Raw genomic sequence first — 25,231 nt, forward strand, 5'->3', positions numbered from 1 at the left:
AACATACCTTGGAGGAAGACAGCATGAGGAATAATAATAATTTTGTAAACCTGGCTGTGCTATCTTGAGATCCAGCAAAGTAATGTAAAAAGATAGATTAAGTTGTGCAATGATAAACTTATGAAGCCTGAAAGGTTACAAGAGGTCATGTGGGACAGAGGGAAAGAGAAGACAGAGTAGGTGGAGGAAGAGGAGGAAACTTACCTTCCAAGTAGTAAAATAAAACTTAATTTTGGCAGAATTTGTATGAACTGAAAATTAGTTCCTTACCATGTGTGCCAAATTTTCTTAAAATAAATACCCTTACACAGATCGTGAATAGATATAGCCTGCCCTAGCCAATTGACAATATTCCTTAACTGCTATTTAGTTCAACAAAATTTTTAGACAATAATTAAGATGATTACTTTAGTGTTGATTGTCACAGAATTAAATCCAGAAGTCTTGATGATGGAATGATAGAGTTTATAGGACGAACTGTATGCAATGAAATGTATCATTTCCTTAATGCCACAGTAGAGAAGAAAGTCTTTTTCATCTTGAGACCGTTAGCTCAGTCTTAACACGTATTATCAATTAATTTAGCTTTAGGCAAGCATTTTGAACTTTTTCTTTAAAGCTTTTTATTTATTTGACACACAAATGGAGAGTATAAGTAGGCAGAGCAGCAGGCAGAAGGAGAGAGAGAAGCAGGCTCTCCACTAAGCAGGGAGCCCAATGTGGGTCTCCATCCCAGGATCCTGGCGTCATGACCGGAGCCAAAGGCAGCCACTTAACCAAGTGAGCCAACCAAGCACCCCACATTTTGAACTTTTTATGCTGCCATATCATCATACAAAAGGAGACAATTACCTAATTATAAACCTTGCCTATCTCACAGGACTGTGAAGTACATTGGGCAAAATGATCGGTGGTAAAATCACTTTGCAAACTCTACAACACCTTATGAATGCAAGGGTTCCTTATAGATATCTGGACCTACTGTGTAATAATAATCTTCAGGGGAAAAATTCTAATGTTTTGGCTTTCTTGACCAAAGGCCCTAAAAACTGGAAGAAATAGAAAATTCTCGTTCATCACAACCATTTAGAGCAATATCTCACAAAGCCAAACGATGACTTTAAAGAGTTAACTTCGAAGTGCTAAGTTTATATTGTAACCCTTAAAAGGAAGTAATTTATGTCTCTAATACATATATCTACATAAACCGTTTCTTTTTTAAGACCCTGTGAACAGAACTAAGAAAAGCTGCTGGTGCAACACCACCTCTGATGTGACAGAGAATGAACATAATTAATATCACGTACAAATACAATCTTGAAGTATTAGATAGTGAGCTCACTGCTTAATTGTTCTGAAAATGATAGGGTATGCTTCTTTTAGGCTACATCACCGAGAATTTTTTTTAATTGCCCTTTAATAGAAATCATGCTGTATTTTTAGTCTAGAGAAAACAGAGTCTGTGGGAACCACCTTCTCCCACCCATGTCTTGGCAATGGGAGCTAGTGTCTCAGATCAAGACTATTTACTGATCCCCATGGCAACAATGTGCTCTTTCTTGCATAAATCCTAATATCATAAGGACCCAATGGTTCTCTAGTATGGTATCTCAGTCCCAAAATAACTATATTGATGTGAAATATAAATGCTCTAAATAGAACATTTTTTTTAATTAAAATATTGTGATGATGTTAGAAAGTCTGATGCAGCCTTTTTACCAGAGTTTCATTTTGGAACAAACACTCTGCCATTTCTCGGTGTAGACACTGGACCCTCAAAGGAGCTGGGACTTTTATTAATCGGTCACTAGGTGGAGTATTACGCTACTGTGGCCATGTTGGGGTTGGGGTTCTGAATGACATCCCTACAGCCATGGAGCAACTGTCCATGAAGACCCTGCCCATGGGTAGCCTCGGTTTAGGGGTCATTACCTTCTCGTTTGCCAGGCTTAACAAGAAATTAAATCTCTAAAAGGTTCAGGTACCCTGAGACCTGGTCACTTTCCAGGTTGCTAGATGCATGAAAGCACATGGTTAAGATTCCAAATAACAACAACAAAGATTGAGTTACACCCATAAGTTGCTTTGGGAGCCTCAAAAGAAAAATGCCCTCTGAATACCAACAAGTGGTGTTACACTTCTGTCTCATGGTCAGACCTGACATTTTTAAGCCTACACACCCATTTCAGTAAAAGTAGTGTTCCCCAGAACAGACTTCCTTCCATACACATACATTATCATTTGTGTTTGAGAGAGTGTAGGTGGCGGTACAGATCATCTATGTCCCTTCAAGAGCTTCCCCTCTAATGTTTCAAATGCATTAACACTCAGCAGGTGAAATTAAAATACTTTTTATACTTCCGAACCATTCCCCTATTAAGATCTCTTGTGATTGTGAAATCAGGGTTGAGTGCGCTCTAATTGAATGTGTCATTTATTGATTTTTTTTTTAGGAGAGATTTAACATTTCTATGCATTTTAACACCCTCTTTTGGTAATGAAAACATTGGGAGCCAACTCGTTGTCTGCTCTCTCTTGAAGGCCTGCTGTTCTTTCTCATTTTTAAGTGCTTCATGAACAAATAAAGTAACTTGGCATTGTCATGAAGGAGTGTTTCAATACCCTGGACCCACTGATTGTACTCCAAATAATTTGCCTCTGCCCTTTGCATTATAAAAGCAACGAGATGAAAAAGAGTGTTGTACATCTGAGCATCCACAAAGGAGTTCCAACAGTGGAAAGGCTGCCCAGGCTCCAGCTTGACTCCCAAGGTTCTAAAATAAGTGGTTTTTTTTTTTTTTTCTTCTCCTTCTTCTTTTTTCTTTTTCTGAGGTTGTCTAATGAGAATGCTGGTTGAGAAGGACTGGGTGAAGAAGCAAGTGAATTTCAATCTCATTGAGATCAAGAACATTATTTCATTCCTGTTTGTATTCCATGTGGTTATTGGCTCTCTCTAGGCCTTACAGAAAGAAAGAAAAGAAAGATTTATTAATCATCAAGTGGTCATTTTTGTAATACAAGCAGGAGAAAGATTTTTATTTAAAAAATTATGTTGTTAGATATACTAAACAAAGCATGAAGCCTAAGTTTGGGGACTATTTCTTTTTCTTTTTTTAAAATTTTATTTATTTATTTCAGAGAGAGAGAGTGCATGCAAGAACAGGGGAAGGGAAAAGGGAGGGGGAGAAGCAGACTCCAGGAGCCAGAGACAACTTGGGGCTCATCTCAGGACACTGAGACCAAGACCTCAGCTGAAGCAGATGCTTAAGAAACTGAGCCACTCAGGTGCCCCAAGTTTGGAGAATTTTTCTTACATGGCTATGTGTCTTTCTTTATGTGTCTGCGATGTATTTGTGCGATACAGAAAGTATGACCTTGAAGTAATGAGGCCTAAAGAGACACACATTTCGGACAATATATTGGTGTTGAAGTGAAGTTTAAAGAAATTAGGCATGCTAACGTACTTCCCAAACTCAAGTGCCATCCAGACATAAAGTGTTGCAATTACAGATTAGTCAACAGCACATATTTATTGATCGGCTCCTTTGATCTCCTTTGATCTATCTCAATAAAATAATGACATTGTTAGGAACCAGGAAGAATGAAATGACTTTGCCCATAGCTATCCAAGTCGAGAAAACAGAGCACAACCAATATAAAAATTGAGGGCAGGCTACAGAGGCAATGCATATCCAACACCATTTAATGATGAGTCACTCTTACCTGTCCCATACACAATTTGGCTTTGGAATATATTGTTACTTGTTTCTGAAGGAGCTTTTTTGTCCTTGTAAATTCAAATCATGACAGCTCAGAAGCTGTCATTAAGAATAAGAATACACTGAAGCACTTTTTTCCTCCTCCACAGTCTTGCAATCTATGGATGAAATGTGAACGTAGCAACAGAAAAAAATATGAAACCTGTCTGGTTTCAATAACTTCATACCTGGAGCCACTGGCGATTGTGTTTGCCCTTATTCTCAGCTGCAATCACTCAGTCTCACAGTTGGACAAACGTCTCATTCAAAATCAACCTCCCATTCTTGATTGCTCCCTATCAGGCTCCTGCCATTGCCAGCTGTTTCTTGATCAGAACACATTGCTTTAAGATTTGCCTCTTTATGTCCTCCAAGCAGATGAACAAGCACAGAAATATTTTGAAACATCTTATTACACTTACCAGTGTTATTTGACTCTGCAATGAGTTAAAAACCAATCACAATGAGTAATGCTAGGGTTGGAGAACTGCCATTTCCACTTACCTGTATCTGTGGATAAGAAACTTGGTGAGATTTTGGACCCGAGACTCTCCATCCATCACGGTTGAAATTTCACATGCAGGATGAAAAGACTGGAGGAAAGCAGAGAGATTTACTGAACTGGTTGCCCTTAGAAAGCAATCCATTGGAAGTAGCTTGTAGGTAGTTCTAAAGTATTGCAAATAAAATAAGCTCAGGTTTGGAGAAATATAGATCTCCCTGTAATGTCTGGACACTTTTCTAAACACTTGCCACACTTTTTTCTATGTTAATGACTGGCTCACGTGACGTATACAAGACTTTATGGCCTCTAGTGGCTGTGTGAGACTCTGGACATGGTTAGATCCTCAGAAATGCATAGTAATGTATTTTTGCAAAGTCTCTTGACTTCTTTGGACCAATGGTTGAGTGTGTTTGGAGAAATGCTTCCTACAGTCTCACAGCTCAGTCCTTCCAAGTCCATACCAGCTTCACTGACCTTGCTAAGTCTGCCTCCTATTAGCCTGACAGGATGATTCCTGGTTCATCGGTGCCTTTAAATCACCCTCTCCTGCAAACAGTTTGCTGGGGTCCCAGAGGGACGGAATGCTATGGCATTCCAACATTTTCTCTTTACTCAGGTGTCCAGCAATTACAATCAAAATATGTTGAAATTTCTACCAGTGTTTCAGCTCATCTCTTCAAGCTCTGCCCATAGCTGAATGAAATATTTGCAAAAAACGAAACAAAAAACTTCTTCATTGTATGTTAATATCTCTGCCTGCTCTGTAGAGATAAGCCCGAGGACATCATCATGGTTAACTAGGCTATCTACATGGGAAGATAGAATAAGACAGAATAGACTTTAAATGATACACTCTTATAATTAGTTAAGGTTTTTAAACACAGATTTTTTTAAAATAGTATCTGATGACAAAAAAAAAAAACCCACACCTAATAACAGAAGAATCTGAGTTGATTAATGTCCTTAATATTTTTTTTTAATTTATTTATTTAGAAACATTACTTTGGGAATTTATTTGGGAATACAACATTAAAATTAGGTACTATAAATAGATTAGATGGCCTGGAATCAAGAATATTCTAATCCAGTTTCAAAGGAGAATCTACAGTTTCAATAAAGAAAAAAAAAATTGAATTCTGTTACATTTTGTTTTTCTTTGTTTTGTTTTGTTTTTAATGAGATAGAGAATTAAACTCTCAAGTAACTATGGCTATCCCAACTTGTGTGCTTTCTCCTGGAGGGAGGTCCTTAAGTTCCATATAAAGCCAAAGGAATATCATTGGACACCTATGAAGAGCTTGAGAACTTAAAACCTAGGGGAATATGAGACCAGTCTGGGCTTTCTATTCTGTTGTTCAAGGGCTCATACATTGGAAGACAAAAAAAAATCTGCTCGCAATTTTTTTTTTTAATTTTTCTTGCAGATTATGGGACATGAGTTTAGAAAGAAGCAGAGGCAAGAGGGCCTATCATTTGCAAATGGCAGAGAAAAGCAAAATCAATCCCTATGAAGAGAGTAAAAATGAGATGAATTTATCTAAGATCATCTCCCTGGATACCACCAGCTCGGTTAGAGCCAAATTGCTATTGATGACTTCAAAGCACCAAATTATGTATATGATATATGACATGACATATGATATAGGATGCAAATAATCAAATATTTTAACAATGAAAATACCAAATGAATTAAATATTCCTCTTATTTAGGGTTATTAAAATTACATTAAGAGACCTTCTAGATGCAGTCTGTTGTGTTGAGCACAACGATCTGCTTCTCAATGCTCTGGGCAGAATTTAAAATGCAAGTGATCATATAAGCACGGCCGACTAATTTTTAAACTAGGTGGAGCCCCAACACTTCATTCTGATGGGAGATCACACCTCTCTTCCTCTTCCTTCTCCTCTTTTAATGTATTCAATAGTTGACTTAGAAAGTAAGATGTATCTTTAGAAACAAAGAAGACATTAAGAATTTTCTTGCTGAGTAAGAACCCACCCACCTGCTTGTCTCAGTAAACACTTGCTTTTAAGATTGCTGTAGTATTCTATTATCAAGTCTCATCAAGAAGGAAAATTAAGTCTCATTAAAAAAAAAATCACAATTATGATTGTGCCCAAACTCCTCCCTTTAACTTACCCAAAACCAACATGATAAGCCTGTCAAGTAGAGGTCCTTCAGGTTTTGTCCATTCCAAGCCTCAGCCTACGTGGGCTTCTCACAATGAGTCAAGCAGATCTTGCTTGACTTCTTGATTCTTGCTTCTTGGCAATGATTCAAACTCTGTCCACCGGGAATTCCTGCTTTCTCATTTACCCATGTATTCACACAGGAACTCAGGACATATGTACTCATTACTTGGTCCATGCCTGTCTCAATTCTAACCCTGCTTTGAGACCAAGGAGTCTCATTCAAAGCCATGCAATGGATCCACGACATCTTTCTTTATCTTTCTGTTCAAGAATAATTAGCCTTCTACTTATTTTGTCATTTATTCACTTAAATATTTTATTGAATACCTATTGCATGCTAAGTCCTAATAATACAAGTACAAATGAAATCTGTTCTCTGACTGTATGGAACTTGAAATGGAGTCAAATAGTAGGTACCCCACAATGGTAGAGTGGAAGGGTTGTACGATGTGTGCTCCGGAACCTGAACCACATGGGAAGGTTTAGGGTCCTCTCCCCAGAGGAGAAAACTGCTGACCTGAGCCTTGAAATTAATTAGCTAAATACAGAATAGAATGAAGAGTGCTCTGTGCAGAAAGAAAAGCCACAGGAAAATAGCAGAAGAAGTCTGAGGAAAACCGTGGCTTTCTACCTGGCCAGGCTGCACACACACGGCAGTCACTCGAAGCTGGGGAAATGAAAGGACCTTGGTGGGTGGTGACCAGAGATGACATGAAAATCTGCACTGCAAATAAATTTTGAAACATATCTGAGAACTGAGCTAAGAAGTTTATATTTTATCCTAAATGGTTTGGGGAAGGATTGAACAGTTCTGAGGGCAGAGGGGAAAAATCAGAATTTGATTTTGAATGTTACCATCATCCACCAAAATACTTGGAACCGAAAAAGAAACAAAAACAAACAAAACCCAAGAACTCTCCACAAAAGCCTGATCTTTCAAAATGGATGAAATCCACTTTTTGTATTAATTCTAGTTTTCTTTTTCTCAAAGAACAGGAAGTCCAGGGGTGGGTAGTTCATTATTACAGCAACTCAGTGACAGTGTCAAGAATTGAAATTCTGTCTGTCTGTCTGCTCCAGCTTCTTCATCTCACAGGCCTTTGTCCTCCTCCTTGTCCCCTCCTGCCCACTGAGAAGCTGCTGCGATTTCAGAAGTCAAGTCTATTGTCTGGGAAGGAAACAAGTGGAAGAGATATAGGGCCGGGGGGCAGGGCGCAAAAGCTGAATCTGTCCCTTTTTAATAAATAAACACTTTCCTGAAGTCACTCAGGTGATTCTTGTTTACACCTATGTGGCCAGAAACCTGTTACATGGTTGTCCCTAGCTGCAAGGGACAGTGCGGGGGGGGGAAAAGAAAAAAAAAAAAAAGAGTTTCCCTTTAGGATTTCTTTTTTTAAGATTTTATTTATTTATTTATTTGAAAGAGAGACAGAGAGAGAGAGAGAATGAGAGCAACCAAGCACACAGAGGGAGAGGGAGAAGAAGGTTCCCCGCTGAACCGAAATCCCAATGCAGGGCTCAATCCCAGGACCCTGGAATCATGACCTGAGCCACAGGCAGACGCTTCACTGACTGAGCCACCCAGGTGCTAACCACCCCCCCATTCAGATTTCTAAAGCAGAAAAAAGGAAGGGAAGAAAGGGTCCTGAACGGCTTGTGGGTACAGTCACCATCCATCATATCCATCACTGAACTACATTTGGTCAACTTTTAAAATACCATATCTTAATTTTCCTTAGTTATACCTTATTGTTATATAGGATACATATTATATAGATAATATATTATTATGCATATATAATACATTGTATAGATATATACAACATAAGATGTATTATTATATGGAATACATGTATGTATATACACACACATATGTATGTCTGATTGAAGGGGAAGAAGGGGAGGTTTGAATATCAGAATATTCTGAATGAAAGAAAAACATACAACTTGCCCCTTCTTGTTCTGGCTTTAGTGCTTTGCTTTGCCAAGATTATGCAAATCTAGAATTTCTCAAACTCACCATTAATATATCTATCTTGCACTCTCCTTTCTTCTCTTTACTTTTTTAAGATTTTATTTTTCAATAATCTCTTTTTTTATTATGTTCAGTTAGCCACTGTATGTAATGTACATCATTCATTTTTGATATAGTGTTCAGTGATTGTGTATAACATCCAGTGCTCATCACACCACGTGCCCTCCTTAGTACCCATCACCCTGTTACCTACTCCCCTCTGAAACCCTCAGTTTGTTTCCTGGGGTCTCTAATTTTAAAAACATACACAAAGTAGAGAAGATAATATATTGAGTCCCCTATTGAGCATTCAACCACCTGCAACGATTATCATTTTGCCAATCGTGTTTCATCTATCCTTCCCCCTTTCCCTCTGGAATGTTTTAAGCAAATTCGTTCCATTTCAGTATGAAAAAATGAATTAACCTTGTATACCTCCAATTTCTTCTTCTTCTTCTTCAAACAAGAGACTCTGTAAGAGTTTTAACATGACTCAAAAAAAAATGGTGAACGGAAAAATGTTACTTGGAAATTCTCTCTCTCTTTTATATATATGTACACACACACACACACACACACACACGAGTAACAACAGACATGGGACAGAAAAAAAGAGAGTGAAATTTTAAGATGGAAAAGTCCAATTTCCAGGAACTAGAAGGCTAAGTGGAGTTTCCACCACCCCCTGAAGGAGTACCTCTCACCAATACCTTTATTAGCCAGAGCCAAATTTCTCCTTCTCTGACTCCTACCCTTAAAATTTAGGTCACATTTAAAGTATCAGTCACAGTTAACAAATGTAGCAATTAATATTCCATTCAAGTTTACATTTAACATTAAAAGGAGTTTTCTAAATCTCACGCTATATGCTAGATGGTAGCTTACTGCTGCTATATTCTAAATGAGAAGCTGTTTAAGGAAGAGGCTGGCCTCTCCTGTCTTAGCGATTTGATTACTTTGACCTTCTGCTCCTACCCGATCCTTTAAGACAAAGATTTCAGAGTGTTAACAACTATTCTTAACTAAATAAATGCATTAAATATGTGTGCATTCGTTCATACACACTGTCTATTTGTTCAGCCGCTCATTGATGTGTTGTTCATTCATTCACTAAACCTTGTGCAGGTCCTGTATGTATCTTATCGCTAAAATCTGTAAGCATGAAGACCCCGGTCAGGAACTGTAATCGTGCCTCTGTTTTCATAAAGCTAAGCAAACCCACATCCTAAAAGCTCTATGTGGGAATGAGGGGGAAAGCGGTTATGTTCCAAATGTCTGAGGAGTAGAAATGCCAATCTGAAAGCATCTTTCCAAAAAGGCATCGTGGCAGGACGGCGGGGCGGGAAATGGGCCTGGCTGGAAGGATCTCTAGATGTGTATTTTTATCGTCCATGTGTTGGATGAAGCGGGGAGCTGCCAGATAGCTGCTTTTCCACAGCTTGCAGTTACTGTTGGGAACAGATCCATGTATGGAAGCGAAAGCCGAAAGGCACAGATAAGCAGAGATCCAGCTATGCAAACCATGTTTAGAGACACTTAAAGGACAAGCATCCCAGGTCCTTTCTTTCTGGTAAATTCGGAGAAGCCATCATCCCGGGTCTTTTTTCACATCCAGCCCATGCGGACTGAACAGCCCAGACTTGACAGAGAGGTAGGTGCAGGGCTTTTGGGGATGAAACTTATCGAAAGGATCATTCAGGAATATTCCCTCCCGAGAGCTCTTGATGTCCTTTAAGGGAAGCTGCCAGATGACATTTTGTGGGGTGGGGGGGTGGAAAGGAAAGAAAGAAAAAAAAAAAAGAAAGAAAGATTTGGGTTGGAGCTGGTGACTAAGAGATATTTGACAGCTCTGCCTTCACAAAACAGGGCAGCTTGGTTGCAGAGAGAAAGGGACAGCACAGAATGGCCGCCAATTATAATCCCTTTGTCTGGGGTCACTTACCGTTTGGATTTTTGTGGATATGAATCTTCCTGGATGTTGCCATCACCTTTGGAATGGGCCACAGCTTCCCTCAGGTTCTGATACGGTATTTTAGCCTGGGATTGGTAGGATTTGCCCTTTTCCTTGCTAGCTCCTCTGAAGCCGGCATAAACTCACACGTGGGGCTAGTTCTTCCTCAGACATGGAAGAGCTGCTTGTAAACGACATTATTATTTTTGGCAGGGGAAGTCATTTTTGCAGTGTTTCTCAGCAGATCGGAGGTTGATTACATCCTGTTCAAAGATTCTTGAGTTGCTTTCACAAACACGGGTCTTGCGCAAGTTGAAATTGCTGAAACCAGCTGTAAACACTGGACGGTTCTCGCTACCTTTAACATTTTTCTTTCTTTTTTGTTAATGACTGAAAACATAGGAACTTGAGGGGAGATTTCCCCAAAGATTATTCTAGTTTAGCTGTCAGGGATGTTTGAGAATTCTGGATTGGGACAGAATCGCAAAAGCAGCATGTCTCAGGGGTCCAAAGTTTAAGTGTAAACGTGAAGGCAAGAACAAAACCAGGATCTCTGTGACTCTAGTCTATTTTCTAAAATACTCGTTAGCTCAAACAAGTCATATCAATAACACTTTGAAATGCTACTCTAGCTAATTACCAAATTGTAATAATTAGATCATTAAAGCAGTCTTTTCAAAATTGTTGGCAAAATCTGGGAACTATTGCCAAACACTCACAAAAGTCAAAGGAAAAATTTATAGGTCATATCTGTAAAATGTGTGTGTTTTTCCAAGATTGAATTAAAAGAATTTTTGTGCAAGAAAATGAAATGTAAATTTACAATTTCAGTTGTTGAGAATAATTTGTCTCTATTTCAAGCAAGATTTCAGCCCCCTTGTTATGTAGGTCTTCAATCTTAAAATAGCGCATAAGATGGGGGAAAAAAAAGAAAGAAAAAATTGAAAGTATTTTTTCCCTCCCTGATGACAAAGGATGACATGCAAAATGTTTAATAAACAAGTATAAGAAAATAATGAAATGGTTTATAATAACAAGCAAGGAGATGTTCTTTGTATAAATTAGATAGAGGAAAAAACAATTCACTTAGGTAATATAGATAAGATGACTATAGTTATGCGGTGGCTTCTTTCAAATTGTGAAGTTTCCATAATACAAAAAAAAAAAAAAAAAAAAAGCAGCAGCGAAGGAGAAAACATTGTTCTACTCCAATAATAATACTTCATCATTACTAAAATAATTATAATAAAAAACATAGATGTTTTCATAAAATTATTCCTTTTCATGTCTAGACTATTTACACTGACAACACGCTAAATTAACAGCACATTCAAACTTACCCTTCACACACCTCTAAAATAGGCTATTTGACTTAACAACACTAATATTCTCATGCGCATGCGCGCGCACGCGTGAGAGAAACAGGCAATAAACTATGCCTTCTTTTTTTAAACCAACTGAGACAAGCTGTCATAACTTTAGCTAAAGTGGAACAGGCCTACAAAAGGATGGCTTTAAAATATTTAATTAAACACTACATACCAACCAGCTTTTCTAAAGGAACAGCACAGCAAGAGTCTGGGCAATTTTCAATAAGTAAAAGGTTATTATAAATTATGTCACTAGTATTTGTGACCAGATGCAATGCATACATGACATCATTGGCTGTTTTCTCAGTTGCTTACTGCCAAGTACATTTCATCTCATGTGCATTCCTCATGAGAAATGCCATTCCTGTTCTTCTTTAGCAAGCAAATTTGAGAAGTGTAATATAAGTAATAAAGAGTGACTTACTGCTATTTTCATATGGACTATGTAAACATCTATGAAGAAAATTGACAAACTACTTGACCTTTTGACTATGACCTGTGAAGCACTCAGGGATGACTATACATGTAAAAAATCTTGGGAAGGTCATATTTTGAGAGAGGAATTGAAAATATTGACAGTCTCGTGGGGAAAAAAAAAGAGTTAGATGTTCTATGCCATAGTTAGTTGAAGATATGAAGGAAATTCATGGTGACCAAGAATGACACAGGAGTTGAAATTTATCCCAAGAGCATAGAGCACGGATTTGAGGCTCCCGTGTATAAGGCAGGACCAGAGACAATAGCTCCTGGGCTGGGTCAGCTGTGCCCCAATGAGTAGGAAGATTAAGGGCTTTTAGGGGCTTCAGCGGGAAACAACTTCCCTGAATACTGAAGGGGGAGTTTATATGAAAGTAAGAATAGAAGTTTCCTTTTCCAGAGGTAATGAAAAATTTTGGCTTACAGGAAAATTCATCAAGTTTCAAGGAAATGATAGCATTGGTTACTTTGTTTTAAGAATCCCTTTAGGAACATAAAGTAAAATAAAATTCTCTCAGATGATTAAAAACTGTGGGACTTCGAGTGGTCTCAGACAAACCACTGATGGCTGCAAGAACCTTAAAGGTGACAAGAGACTAGGGAACAAATTTGAAGACCAGAGAGGCTGTCCACTTTCTTCAAGGTTAATCAATGGGAAGTGAAGTTTCCCCAGAATCCAGATCCTTTGGTTTTCCGATCAGAACTAGCCTGTTCTTGTAGCACGTCTTTCTTAATCTTAAAGTTACACGGTCTTTTCAAGTGTCATGGCAAGAAAATTAGAAGAATTTCATGCCAGAGGGTTTTTAAAGGCAGTTTTAAGGTATATAAAGTAATAAGAAGATAATGAACTCTGTGACACTTGATGCTGTGAGGAGAAGATGGGCTTTCCTCCCCTTTGACTTTTTCCCATGCTTCTCACTTCTAACTGCTCATTAGAAACACTTGGATAAAGTGCTGCCCACACTACACCCCTGATGAACTACAAATGGTCATGGGGTCCAGGCAAGGGTAGTTAATTTTTTTAAATCTATCCCATAAAATTTAAATATGCAGCCAAGGTTAAGAACCACTTCCTTTTTGTAATAAAAAAGGTGGTAACCACTTCAGTTTATTTCAACTGGGGGAGTTAACAGAACCACAGCCGAAGATTAAAAATGAGCTCTTTCCCAAAGAGACTATTTCTTTGAAAGTTTTGTTGATGTAATCTTTGGTGACATGGAGTTCCTCCATAAAAGTTTCAGGATATTTAAAAAGAAGTTTCCTCTAAGCCATAGGATTGATACGAATCTATTTGACATTTCATATACTTCTTTAGCCTGAAGCATATGCGTGTTAGCCACAATTATTGAAAGGTAAAAAAATATATGAATATATGATATTATGGTTCTGAACTACAGATGTTAAATGAAATTTTCTGTTGTTTTAGCAACTATTAAACAGCCATCTTGAAAAGCCTTGTTAATTTTGGATAGCAACTGTTTTCTAAGGAATAAGCAAATCATTGTCTTATTTATTTATTTATTTATTTATTACTTTTGCATTTTTAAATGGCAAGACCTTTGGGAAGAGGGTGCATGATTTTATGCAAAATATATATTAATTTATCACATGTCAAAGTCTATGAACAAGAAACTAACGCTAGCCAAAATACGATGAGGACATGTAAGGCCACAAAAGACTTCTGCCATGTGGGTGGGAAATGAAGACTAGGTTGTCCAAACCCTGTAAGGAAAGAGTCTGGACTAAATGCAGGTAAATAAAATTTAAAAGCCTTAGACTTCAGCCTGGGCTGAAGTCTACCTCTTCAAGGTAGTGGAAAGCAGCGAGCAGAGTTCTGGCTGCTGTGGGTGGGTAGAGTCACACCCGCTAAATTTCATTCTGGCTCTTCAATGTACTCACGGCTGTGTGACCTTGAACAGGTGACATCACCTCTGTGACCTCCATTTCCTTCCCTCCATTTCACAGTGAAAACCAAAGTGAAGGGATTAAGTAGAAAAATGCAAACGAGGAGTTTGGCATAGTGGCCAATAAATGGTGTTACCATCTTTGTAAGCAAGAAACAAATCAAATCAGTCTCTCAAGTCTCTGAAACTAGAAATACTAAGTAGAAGAGTGATCACATTTCAAGGAGAGTATAGATGAATTCCTTTTTTTAAAGATTTTATTTATTTATTTATTTATTTGAAAGAGAGAGAGCACATGGGAGCAGGGGGCTGGGAGGGGCAGAGGGAGAGGAAGAAGCAGACTCCCCACTGAGCAGGGAGCCCGCCCTGCTGGGCTCTATCCCAGGACCCTGAGATCAAAACCTGAGCCCATGGCAGACGCTTAACTGGCTTTGGGAGGTACTGATTAAACACTCTTTGGTTGATTATAAGCATTGAATGCCTCTCCTATTTCAAATCATATCATGAAGTTGAGCCTGCAAACTATTAATATACCAAGAATTAATAAATACAGATTTATATTTATTCATGAATATTAAGAGACATACAAAAAAGCAATCTCAAAATGGACTCATATCATCATAGAAAAGGGCACCATTAACAAGACACTTCTTGAATCCTTTTCTGAGCAAGGTGTGTTTTAGAAATAGAAGAATACATCGAATACTCTATTCAGAGTAATGCATTATGTTCCAATTAATAATAATATATAATAGTAATTATAAGAGTAATTATAGTCTGGTCCTTTCATCTGTCCAGCAGCTTGTCCCCTGAGAGATAAGATGTGATCATATATAAAATGACATTATCAATTGCAAGCTATTCTTGAATTTTGTTTAGAGAAATATAATTTTAACATATGATTTCTAAATCTTACCTTATTTACTGTTGTTTTACCTATATGGATAAAATGTATGCTATAAAATAAAAAGCTTTTTTTTTCTTTTGGTTAAAGCTCTGAATTCTAGATTCAGACAAATCTATTAGCTCCCAAATGTGCATCTTAATGCAAGCTTCCTTAAGGCAGCTTCCTAGAAACGATCTTGACATGTGTTGAGGTTTATTATTTTCCAAGCATGGTTCTAAACAAGTCACATATGTTAATTTATTAATTCTGACAATTGGTTTGTAAGATAAGCATCCATTTTACAAAGAGTGCTACACAGAAAGGTTAAGCGATATATCCAAGGTCACACAGCAGGTAAATAAAAAGAACAGGATTTGAAGTCTGTGCTTAGCTTCTGTGTTACAACTGCCTCACAATTGTTTCCTGACCTTTTAAAAATGGAAACAAATAAATTAATGCATGAAAAAAGTAATGTTGAAAGTATTCAGTATAGTGTCTTATAAGAAAAGCAAACTTCTTCTCAGATTAGTGTTCATTTAATTTAGCCTGTTGAACAAGTAAGCTAATCATTTGAAACAGTGTTTCTGAATAAGAATAATAAGAAATGTTTATTTAATATTAAGTACTATTTATTGTTAAATATTTATTAAATAACACTGAATATTTCTGAATAAGATATATTATTGATTTTTCTTTATAAAGTAACATTTCCAAACTGTTGATTGGATACTTTTCAGACACAGAAGTTAAATTATTATTTTGTGACTCTATTCCATCCTCTTCCCCTCGCTGTTCATTGTATCATGTTTCAATAAATACGCATCAGAATCTTCACATCCTTCCCCCCCTTCTTCACTGTTATGTAGGAAAATGAGTTAGACAAAAATCATAAAATGGGATAAAAATCATCCAAATGAAAGTTAGTATTATTTTCAGGGATCCATCTCACAAACATATTAAATTGCCTTTAAATTCCAATTAATCTAAAATGAAGAACAGGAACTCCACATGACATTCAACTTATATTTTAGTGTATGCTTAAGAACATGGAACTTTCAGGAATTCAACATACATTATTGCAGAATTATGTGTTCGTTTTATGAAAACAATGATGCAATCTATTTTATCTATGGTAACAGAAATTATACAGAAGTTGGTTACTTGTTTATTTATTTTATTTTTTGCAAAGAGCATGTCATGAAAACTTACCTCTTTTCTCCTCTTTTTATCATGCGTATGCAGAGAAATAGAGGTCAAATTCACTCTGTACCACTCTATTGTGTTCTACCACACAGGAAAAATTATTTATCTTATTGTTTCCCCAGAAATGATTTTGCAACTATTAATTTAAAATATTCTTTTGCCTTAGAGAAATGTCTACTCTGATGCAGGTAGGAGAATGGGAAAGCAAATAAGATCAGAGACAAGCAAAAACTAGAGCTCCTATAGGCCCCATAAATCTATAAGCCTTAATAGGTTGCATTTTTTAAACTACCAAAAGTAAACCACCGTATCAACAGTAAACAGCCGTAATAATTCATTAAACTAAATTGCAGTTTCCTGAGTAGTTCAGAGGGCGTAAAAACAAAAATAAAACCACAGTATACTACAAACCAGACACCAAAATTTTCATTATTAAGGAACTAAATTTAAGTAACACGATATATTTAGCTTAAGTTCAGTCCCTGGGTCCCAAAGCCAAAATTTAGACCCATGCTTTTTAGGGAACACAGATGAAGTAAATACTATAGAGAATGTATGTCCCAAAGCTCATTTTGTTGTTGTTGTTGTTTTCCCTTCAATAATCTATTTGAGTGTATGAGGATAATGTCTAGAGGTAATCTTTGCTGCTTCATGGTATGAGCGTGGTTTAGGGTAAAGACTGAAGCTCACTGGGAAGACAGAAGTTCCTTGATACTTTGATTCCCTGGTTATAGCACCAAGACCAGTACCACTGCATTCATGGTGGGTGGAGGAGATGAAAGATTCTCTCTCTCTCTCTCTCTCTCTTTTGTGTTCTTACAATTTAAACCTCTTTATTTTAAAATAGGATATTAGGGGCACCTGGGTGGCTCAGTAGGTTAAAGCCTCTGCCTTTGGCTCAGGTAATGATCTCAGGGTCCTGGGATTGAGCCCCGCATCGGGCTCTCTGCTCAGCAGGGAGCCTGCTTCCCCCCTCTCTCTCTGTCTGCCTTTCTGCCTACTTGTGATCTCTGTCTGTCAAATAAATAATAAAATCTTTAAAAATACATATAAAATAAGATATTAGATGCATCTTTGCAATTTGCCTAATCAAAAGTTTCCAGGCTTAAGTGTTTTTCTCAAAATAAATGGGAATTCAGTCACCAAAGATAAAGTCTTTTTTTTTTTTTTAAGATTTTATTTATTTATTTGACAGAGATTACAAGTAGGCAGAGAGGCAGGCAGAGACAGAGAGAGAGAGAGAGAAGAGAAAGCAGGCTCCCGCCCAGCAGAGAGCCCAATGCGGGGCTTGATCCCAGGACCCTGGGACCGTGACCTGAGCTGAAGGCTGAGGCCTTAACCCACTGAGCCACCCAGGTGCCCCACCAAAGATAAAGTCTTAACAACACAAAGAAAGCAGCTCGCTCTGGCTGGGACCCTCTTGGGCCTGCAGTCTCTGAGGAAGAAAGGTTTCTTAGCACCGGGTCCCAATAAGGATGCTGCTATGAGTTGAGGAAGGTAGGAACTACAGCTCCCCTTGGATGCTATATTCTTATTAATAAGGTTCAGTCAGGTCCACCTGTGTAGTACATGAGATGGGGCCACAGAATTGAAATTGCTGCTAGGTGGGCAAGGGCAGCCCCCAAAGGGCATGATGAGGAACAAACCCAAAGAGGACAGATGTCCACACACCGGGTCAAGAACTTGAAGAAACACTTTTCTCCCTGTTTTCCCTGTCTTACTAAGAGCCTTACTGGGTGATCTCTAGAAAGTTCTTTGTCTCCAAGTGTCTCTGGCTCAATTTCATGTCAATTTTCAAAAACGACGAATACAGATTGAATCCATGTTTTTTAAAATCCTGTGTGCTTGTCAAAAGACAGTACTTGCCAATCAAAGCACCTAGAATGGGGGGGGGGTGTTCATGAAAAAATTGGCAACATTATTTTAAATTGTCAGTTTTCTAAAGTGAGGAAGTGTGTGGAGTTATTTTCAATTACTTTGTTAATTTATGTCGAAGAATTGAACATAGTAGAAACTGTGTATAAAGAAGATACTTACACCTTAAGGTGTATATAACATATACCTTAACTGTAATATAAAGAGGATACATACACCTTAACAGAGGTTCCACAGTGCTAATAGAAGTGGGGTATCAGAGGTATGACTCAATACCAACACCAAAGAAAAAGTACAGTAGGATAAGGAGATAGACAAAAAGAAGGAAAATCATTTTTAGAATAGGGTGGTTGGAGGAAGTCAAATTCAAGCAGAAAATTAAATATGGTGAGGAAACAAGTCACATGAATAATGAGGGGGAAGATTATTAACAGAGGGAAGAAACAGCGAGTTGAAAGGGACTGAGGTAAGAGCATCCTTGATCTGTTCTACAAACAGACCCAGTGAAACTGGATAAAAAGTAGGAGTGGTATAAACAAACAAATAAACAAACAAATATCAGAGATATAGCCAGCTGCCAGTTCATTAGGTCTCTGAAGCCCAAAGATTTGAAGACTGAGTTGGGGGACTTTAATTCTGAGGGTGTTAGGAATCTGTTGGAAGATTATGGGCTGAGAAATGGAATGAACTCACTGACATTTTTTTTTTTTTTTAAGTTAATTCTGGCTGCGGTAGGGAGGGTGAAAAGAAAGGTAAGCAAAACGAAAAAATGCAGGGCTGCCTGGGTGGCTCCATTTGTTGGAGATCTGACTCTTGATCTCAGCTCAGGTCTTAATCTCAGGGTTGTGAGTTCAGGCTCCAAGTTCAGTTTCATGATAGGCCTGGAGCCTGCTTAAAAATAAATAAATAAAAGTAGGTGATAATCATAGTGCCCTTGTAGGTCGAGTGTCTATATAATTGGTCATGAAGACATTCTTGAGAATAAAAGGGGCAACTATTAATAATTACACCGGATCAATGGCAGTGAACCAGGAATGCCCCGGGCGAACTGAGACATGGGCTTGCTGTAACTAAGGGACTGTTTTCAAGAATAAATGTGTACTGAGTAGGTGTTCAAGGAAAAGCAGCTAAAAGTTATAGTTACGAATTGTTTCACCAAGTAAGATTTATAATACATTAATGGGCTATTGACCAAACAATTCTGTGAAAGAAGAAACTACATACTACTATGTAAAACATAGGTAAATTGATTCTTGGAGCTTTTAGTAAGTTAATCTGCCTTGAGAATATCTAGACACTCTTTATGGTATATGCTATTTCTCAAAGTCATTTGTCCATAGATTTTATTTTTTCAAGGAGATAATATCCTGTGACTTCAACCTTCCATGGAATAATGTTCTAAGAAAAAGCTATCATTCGGTGATAGAATAGAACGGATGATGAATGTGGTTTCAAGATTTGATCCAGAAATTTTAGTTAGATTGCTGGGTAGATAACTCAGTATTATGAAAAAATGCAAACCACAATTTAGAAGCAATCTCATACTGATTTAGCTGCTACCAGAATGTCAAGGTTGCTCTGATCTTCTAGAGATACAAATAAGTCTTTTTCCATTTTCCATGAAAATCTACTATTTGCTTTGTGCTTATGGTTCTATGGACTTCAGTTTATGCCTGGGAACTTTTAAAAGTAAAAGCTTCTTGGTGCTCTTTCATTTTCCCTGAATAAGAGCTTGGATTTGGTCAAGGATTCTGAATTGCCATTGATACAGAGGTCAAAAACTTGCATGGAAATCTAAAGTATGTAAAGTAAGAAGTCAAGATGAGCTCAGAAATAAAAGTAGTATCTAACCTTGTCAGATGAATTAGCAACCAGAAGACTTGGAAACTGTCACCAACTTCTGGACACTGGCTTACAAATAATTCATAAATTTTAAAAAGCTGCTTAACGAGTACATCTCTAAATCTCTTTTTCTATCTAGTATTTCCTTGGGGGTGGAGGGCAATTGTCCTCTATGTTCCTGTAAAGACTAATAACAGTAGTAGCTAACACATAAAGCAATTTCTATGTTCCAGAGGCTTTTCTCAGTGTATTTACATGCATCAATTCATTGAATCCTTATGAACTGGGTCTTATCATCATCTCATTTTCTGGTAAGTAAAAAGAGACAGGGAGGGAGAAAATGAAATCTGCCCAAGGTGAGCCAGAAGGACAAATAGTAGTAAATAGTAAATAGTAGAGCCAGACAAATATGGCTCCAGAGCCAGACAAATATGGCTCCAGAGAAATGATATTATCCACTCCACTCTGCACAAGTGCATAACAGCACTTATTAATAAAGAAGGGTATTGTATTTATTTATTATATATTTATTAACAAAGAAGGGATTAATAAAGAAGGGTAACTTCTTGTATCTAGTAATGCTACTTCTAGTTCTTATAATCTTGCAAAACATAATTCGTATTCCAACTGACATCCCTTGAAGTCTCTGAGGACCAGCAATTACTACATTTTCCTTGAACTTTCTCTATGGCTCCAGTGTCTCCACTGGAGTACTACAGAACTTCAGTGTCAGTGGATTCTTCTATGATGTGTGTGTGAATTCTAGCTTAGTGTAAAGCCTAAAAACTCTCCTTTGAATGTGCACTAGTCTCTTCCTATTTTTTAATTTATTTAGTTTATGTGTCAAGGGGATTGATAACAACTCAGCCAACAAGTAAGTGGCAAATAATTTTGAGAGCTCCATGTGCAGGACCTTGAGACCTACCTCTATCAAATTTCATCTGTTAAGATATTTGTGGATCCTAAATGTCATCCAGCCTGCTTTTATTCTTCAACTTTGATATCTGTTGCAACCATAGTGAGAGTGGCTTTTATGTCTTTATCTGCTGCTCTGTCAAAGTATTTGGCCAAAGCCAAGGACAGTGCCATGCAGCACACCATTCACTTTCTATCCATCTTGAGTCAGCAGTCTTTGACTGCAGCTGTTAATAAGGATTCCAACTAATTGCATTATCAGTCAGTCCATATTTTTCCTTTTGGTCCAAAGCACTTTTGTGTAGTTATGTAAAATATCTTGATAAAATTCAAAAATCATGTGCCACCAGCATCTCTCTTGTCTGGTTAGTTTAAGATCCTTACATGTTATGAGGTTAGGCTGACTTGACCTTGGACGTTGAAACTCTATTGGTTTATTAGGAATCTTATGACCCCTCTTCCTATCTCCAGAGTTCCTCAAGCTACGGATTGGCTAGAGGTTCTCTTTTGAAAAGTTTTCATACATAAGTATGTAATTTACTTATGCAAAGCAAATGAACAAATTTGGAGTAACCAAGTACTATCTTACCACCACTTTTACCTTTGATTCTACTTTAGCTTACTAATGTTTACTGTCCAGCCTCCTATCCATACATCTGACTGTCTATTAAACCATGTCTGCAGATCCCTTGATCTACACTTAGTGTTTTCAAAGTTACACTCATCATTTTTACAATCTACCTGACTGATCTTTCTGGTTTATTGAACTTTTTGATTAACCTTAAATCAAAAAGTCAACTTGGACTCCTTTCCTTGAGTTGCTGTCTCCCTACCACAACAAATCAGTCCTCAAATCCTGTAGTTCATATCTCCTGAATGTCTCTCATATCCATTGCCACTGCCTTTTATAGTTATTACATGAATTACTGCAGTTACATGCTAAGAGAAGCCCTTCCTCCAGCCTGGTCACTCCCAACATCCTCCCCAGACCCTACTCAGTTGCCAAAGTCTTCTTGCTAAAATGCAATTTTAATCAGGCATCCTCATCTGTAAAATCGTTCAATGATAACTTCCAGGATAAAATTCAAATTCACTGGGTAAGCTCCAAAGACCCATGAAATTGTGGGCCTGCCTATGTCTTTAAGCCTGTTCTTCTCTGTCTCCCAAGAAACGTTCTTTGTCCCAGCTTTACCAAACTACTCTTGATTCACTGAAGCAGTCAGAAGTGGCTCCGCTCTCCATTTTCTTACCTGTTCATACCGTCTTCCTTCAGTGTGTGTTTATGTTTTCACTTAACAAACCCTACCCTTGCTTTAAGACTCAAAACAAGAACCATTCTCTCTGTAATGCCCCTCCCTGTTATCCTATTCTGATTGGTATTCTCCTGCTGTGCACCTACGGTTCCCTGCCTAGATCTCCATGATCCTATTCCGCATTGTCGACGTGTATTTTTCCGCCTCCTCATTAGACTCTAAGCAACTTGGGGGCATGTACTTATCTTACTCATCTTTGTATAGAAGGGCTTGGCACAGTGTCTGACATACTGTGGGTGTAGTCCATAAATGCTTATGGAATAATGAAGCAAACGAGCCAAATAATTCTCATCAGATAGAGAACTAGAAGAAAATGTTCTCTCAGGAGTTATGTGTTTCTTTTGTCTTCCACATGCCCCAAGCTGGGGGCCTGTCCCTTCCTCATTTAGCTCCAAACTCTTAATTGTAAGAATCCCATTGGTTCTTCATACCCTAAGGTCCACCTAACTAATAAACAGATTTTTATAACACTATTCACTCACATGTTGAAGGCTTTCCTTCATCCTATATCCAAAGCATAGTCCATTTATTGTAAGAGTATCCAGACTCACCAATCTCAAAAGCTATCCACCTCACCAGCCTCAAAATGAGAGAACTTAAACAGAGGAGAGGATAATTAAAATCTTTCTCTTTTAGGTGAATATTCTTTTTCATTATTTTATATCCCAATATTCACAAATATTTTGAAGATAGCTTTTTCAGAATCAAGTGCCAGTTTATCCTGTTATGAGGGCAAAAATAACACGTGGTGATAGTAAGAAGCTTCCATTAGCATTTTTAGCCACATTATCCAGATCCTAATCCAACTGTTCGAGGTCCTCGCCATAGAGGGGTATTTTCTATCTTTAGATATAGTTCTGAAATCCTTTTGGGTGTCACTTTTAGAAATGGATTTTAATCTGACAACACCAGACACCACTTGGGTTGTGCCTTCATTTGGATCTGAAAACTTGTCTCAGTTTACCAATGTATACAAGTAGACATGCCAAGTGTACCTCCTCAAATAATCTGTTTATTTAGACCACTGTGGATACCCCATTTGGGTAACATCTAAAAACTTAGGTAGCCTCTAAAATCTGACTCAGACTTTGTATTCTTCCATTGATTAGAGTCAAAGTACTTCCTGCCAGTGAGGAAAACATGATGAAGAGTAGGTGCCTAACTGTAGCCCCTGAATGGGTCTTCTTTATTTTTTTAAAAAAGGATAAAATTATACCATTTGAGAACCAAATAATTTCTGACATCTAACCCCTGAATAATTACTGACAGTCCTTTATGACAAAGGCTCAGTCTATCAAAAAAGGAGATAAATCTTTATAGGCATTGATTTCAACTTGGAGACAAGGAATAAGACTACTACACTCAAAATCCTAAGTGCTGTCTTTAAGGTCCAATTCTGTCACGAAACAAATAGTTAGACCTCTGTTTTCTTTATGGGATGAGGAAATTGGACTTTGTAACCACTGAAATGCCTTTGTGTTGTAAAGTTCATGGTAAAAAATGTGTGCAACAAATAGACTTGTAAGAAGGCTTTCATGGTACCTGTCGATTTTTTACTCACTGACTGATATATCCCTGATTTGCTCATAAACACAATCTTTGTTCTTAGTATGGCTTCAAATTTTTACGTAAGTTGTCCTAGTCATCGTTGTCATCTGATGAAACATAAGAAGGCATAGGTGGAGAAGAAATGATAACATGCTTTAAGAGCTTGTCCTGACTTAGACCCTCCTCTTTGTCCTATATATTTAATATAGGATATACTGTTCCTCAAAAAATCATTAATCATTTACAACAACATAGAAGGACCTTGAGGGTGTTCAGTTTAGTGAAATAAATCAGATAGAGAATGACAGATACCATGTGATTTCACGTATATGTGGAATCTAAAGAACAAAACAAACAACACCCCTGAAAAAGATGGTTTACTTTCAGACTAGAATAATAATAAAAACTATTATGACCACCACTTGTTGAGCTCCTACATTGGAAGGAGACAAGCCAGAATTTGAATGTATGTCTACTTAACATTTAAATCTATGCTCTTCCCATATTTCTTGGAATCTGGATAATCATCCTTCAAAATGGCAGCTTTTGTTATCATGAACACTGAAGAAATCATGTCTATGAGCAATTACAAAATTGGGTACCAGTTGTTGTGCAACTTTTCCACTTTATTTATCAGAATACTGACATTACAAGTAAAGAGTACAAAGTTGATAAATCTAGCATCAAAATTCATCTGCCAGGAGTATGACTTTTCAGTTCAGTTTTAGCTTCAGCTCTTCCTTTGTAAGTGAAAGATAAGAATAATGATTTCACTGCATTTGAGGGTGTGTGGGCAAATGAAATAATGGATGAGAAAGTTTAAAAACGTGATACATGACAAAGAGTTTTTTTCATTCCCCTGAGCCCATATTTTCCTCAGAAAATGCAACTAAGATCATCAGACAGAAGGACAGAAGCACTTGCCTCTGATCCCAGCTCTGCCAATGGCTGAAACAAATCCCATTCATAAATGAATGACAGGAAATTTTCTGAACATCAGCCAAACGAATGGTAGAACTAAATAATCCGTAGGTCCCATTTGGCCTTACATAATTGTAATTTATTTAGGCTCAGAAACAATTTCTCATGCTTGTGCTTGCTCTTTGGAACCTGGAGCTTATTTTTGGTGTTTGCACTGAAAAGGTTTTTCAAAAACGTTACTGGATTGAGGACAAAAATGTCCAGGTACCTGAAAGAAATTACAAGTTAAATGGATGAGTCACCAAAAGGCAGTGGGATGGCCAGACCTGTCAGGCCTGTTATTCAAATTAGGGCCAAATGATTCAACTATTTGATCATAGTGATTGGCAGAGGCCTGCAGATGGGAGAAGGTACACAAGTTTGGGTGAATCAGGTCTGACCTGAAGTTTCTCAGAGCAGCAGAAAGGGGAAAAGTATCAAGTGTGTTAAAGAAAAAACCAATTTGGGAGAGAGAAAATGAAAAAAGGTGGAAATCCTGTCACAGAGTCAGAAAATA

The 25,231-nt window shown here is 37.6% G+C and overlaps 1 protein-coding gene and 1 long non-coding RNA gene across 5 annotated transcripts in view; one reads left to right on the forward strand and one right to left on the reverse strand.

The window, feature by feature from the left end:
- Positions 1-2,764: 2,764 nt before the first annotated feature.
- Positions 2,765-10,786, reverse strand: LOC116595976. Its single transcript, XR_004287945.1, has 3 exons — positions 10,413-10,786; positions 4,263-4,351; positions 2,765-2,959 (listed from the first exon to the last, which is right to left on the reverse strand). It is a non-coding gene; the product is annotated as an uncharacterized LOC116595976 (long non-coding RNA).
- SLC8A1 (solute carrier family 8 member A1) overlaps positions 9,912-25,231 on the forward strand; it is a 379,615-nt gene continuing 364,295 nt past the window's right edge. For 3 of the 4 annotated variants that reach the window (XM_032352871.1, XM_032352872.1, XM_032352870.1), the window contains exon 1: positions 9,913-10,121. Coding sequence is in view for 1 of the 4 variants with exons in the window: in XM_032352866.1 (XP_032208757.1) it covers positions 10,089-10,121 (33 nt within the window). In the remaining 3 variants the exon portion in view is untranslated. Of the gene's footprint in view, positions 10,122-25,231 lie in introns of all 4 variants that reach the window. The other variant, XM_032352866.1, reaches the window with a different exon arrangement.

Source organism: Mustela erminea, chromosome 7 (assembly GCF_009829155.1).
Source record: "Mustela erminea isolate mMusErm1 chromosome 7, mMusErm1.Pri, whole genome shotgun sequence".
Taxonomy (NCBI): Eukaryota; Metazoa; Chordata; class Mammalia; order Carnivora; family Mustelidae; genus Mustela; species Mustela erminea.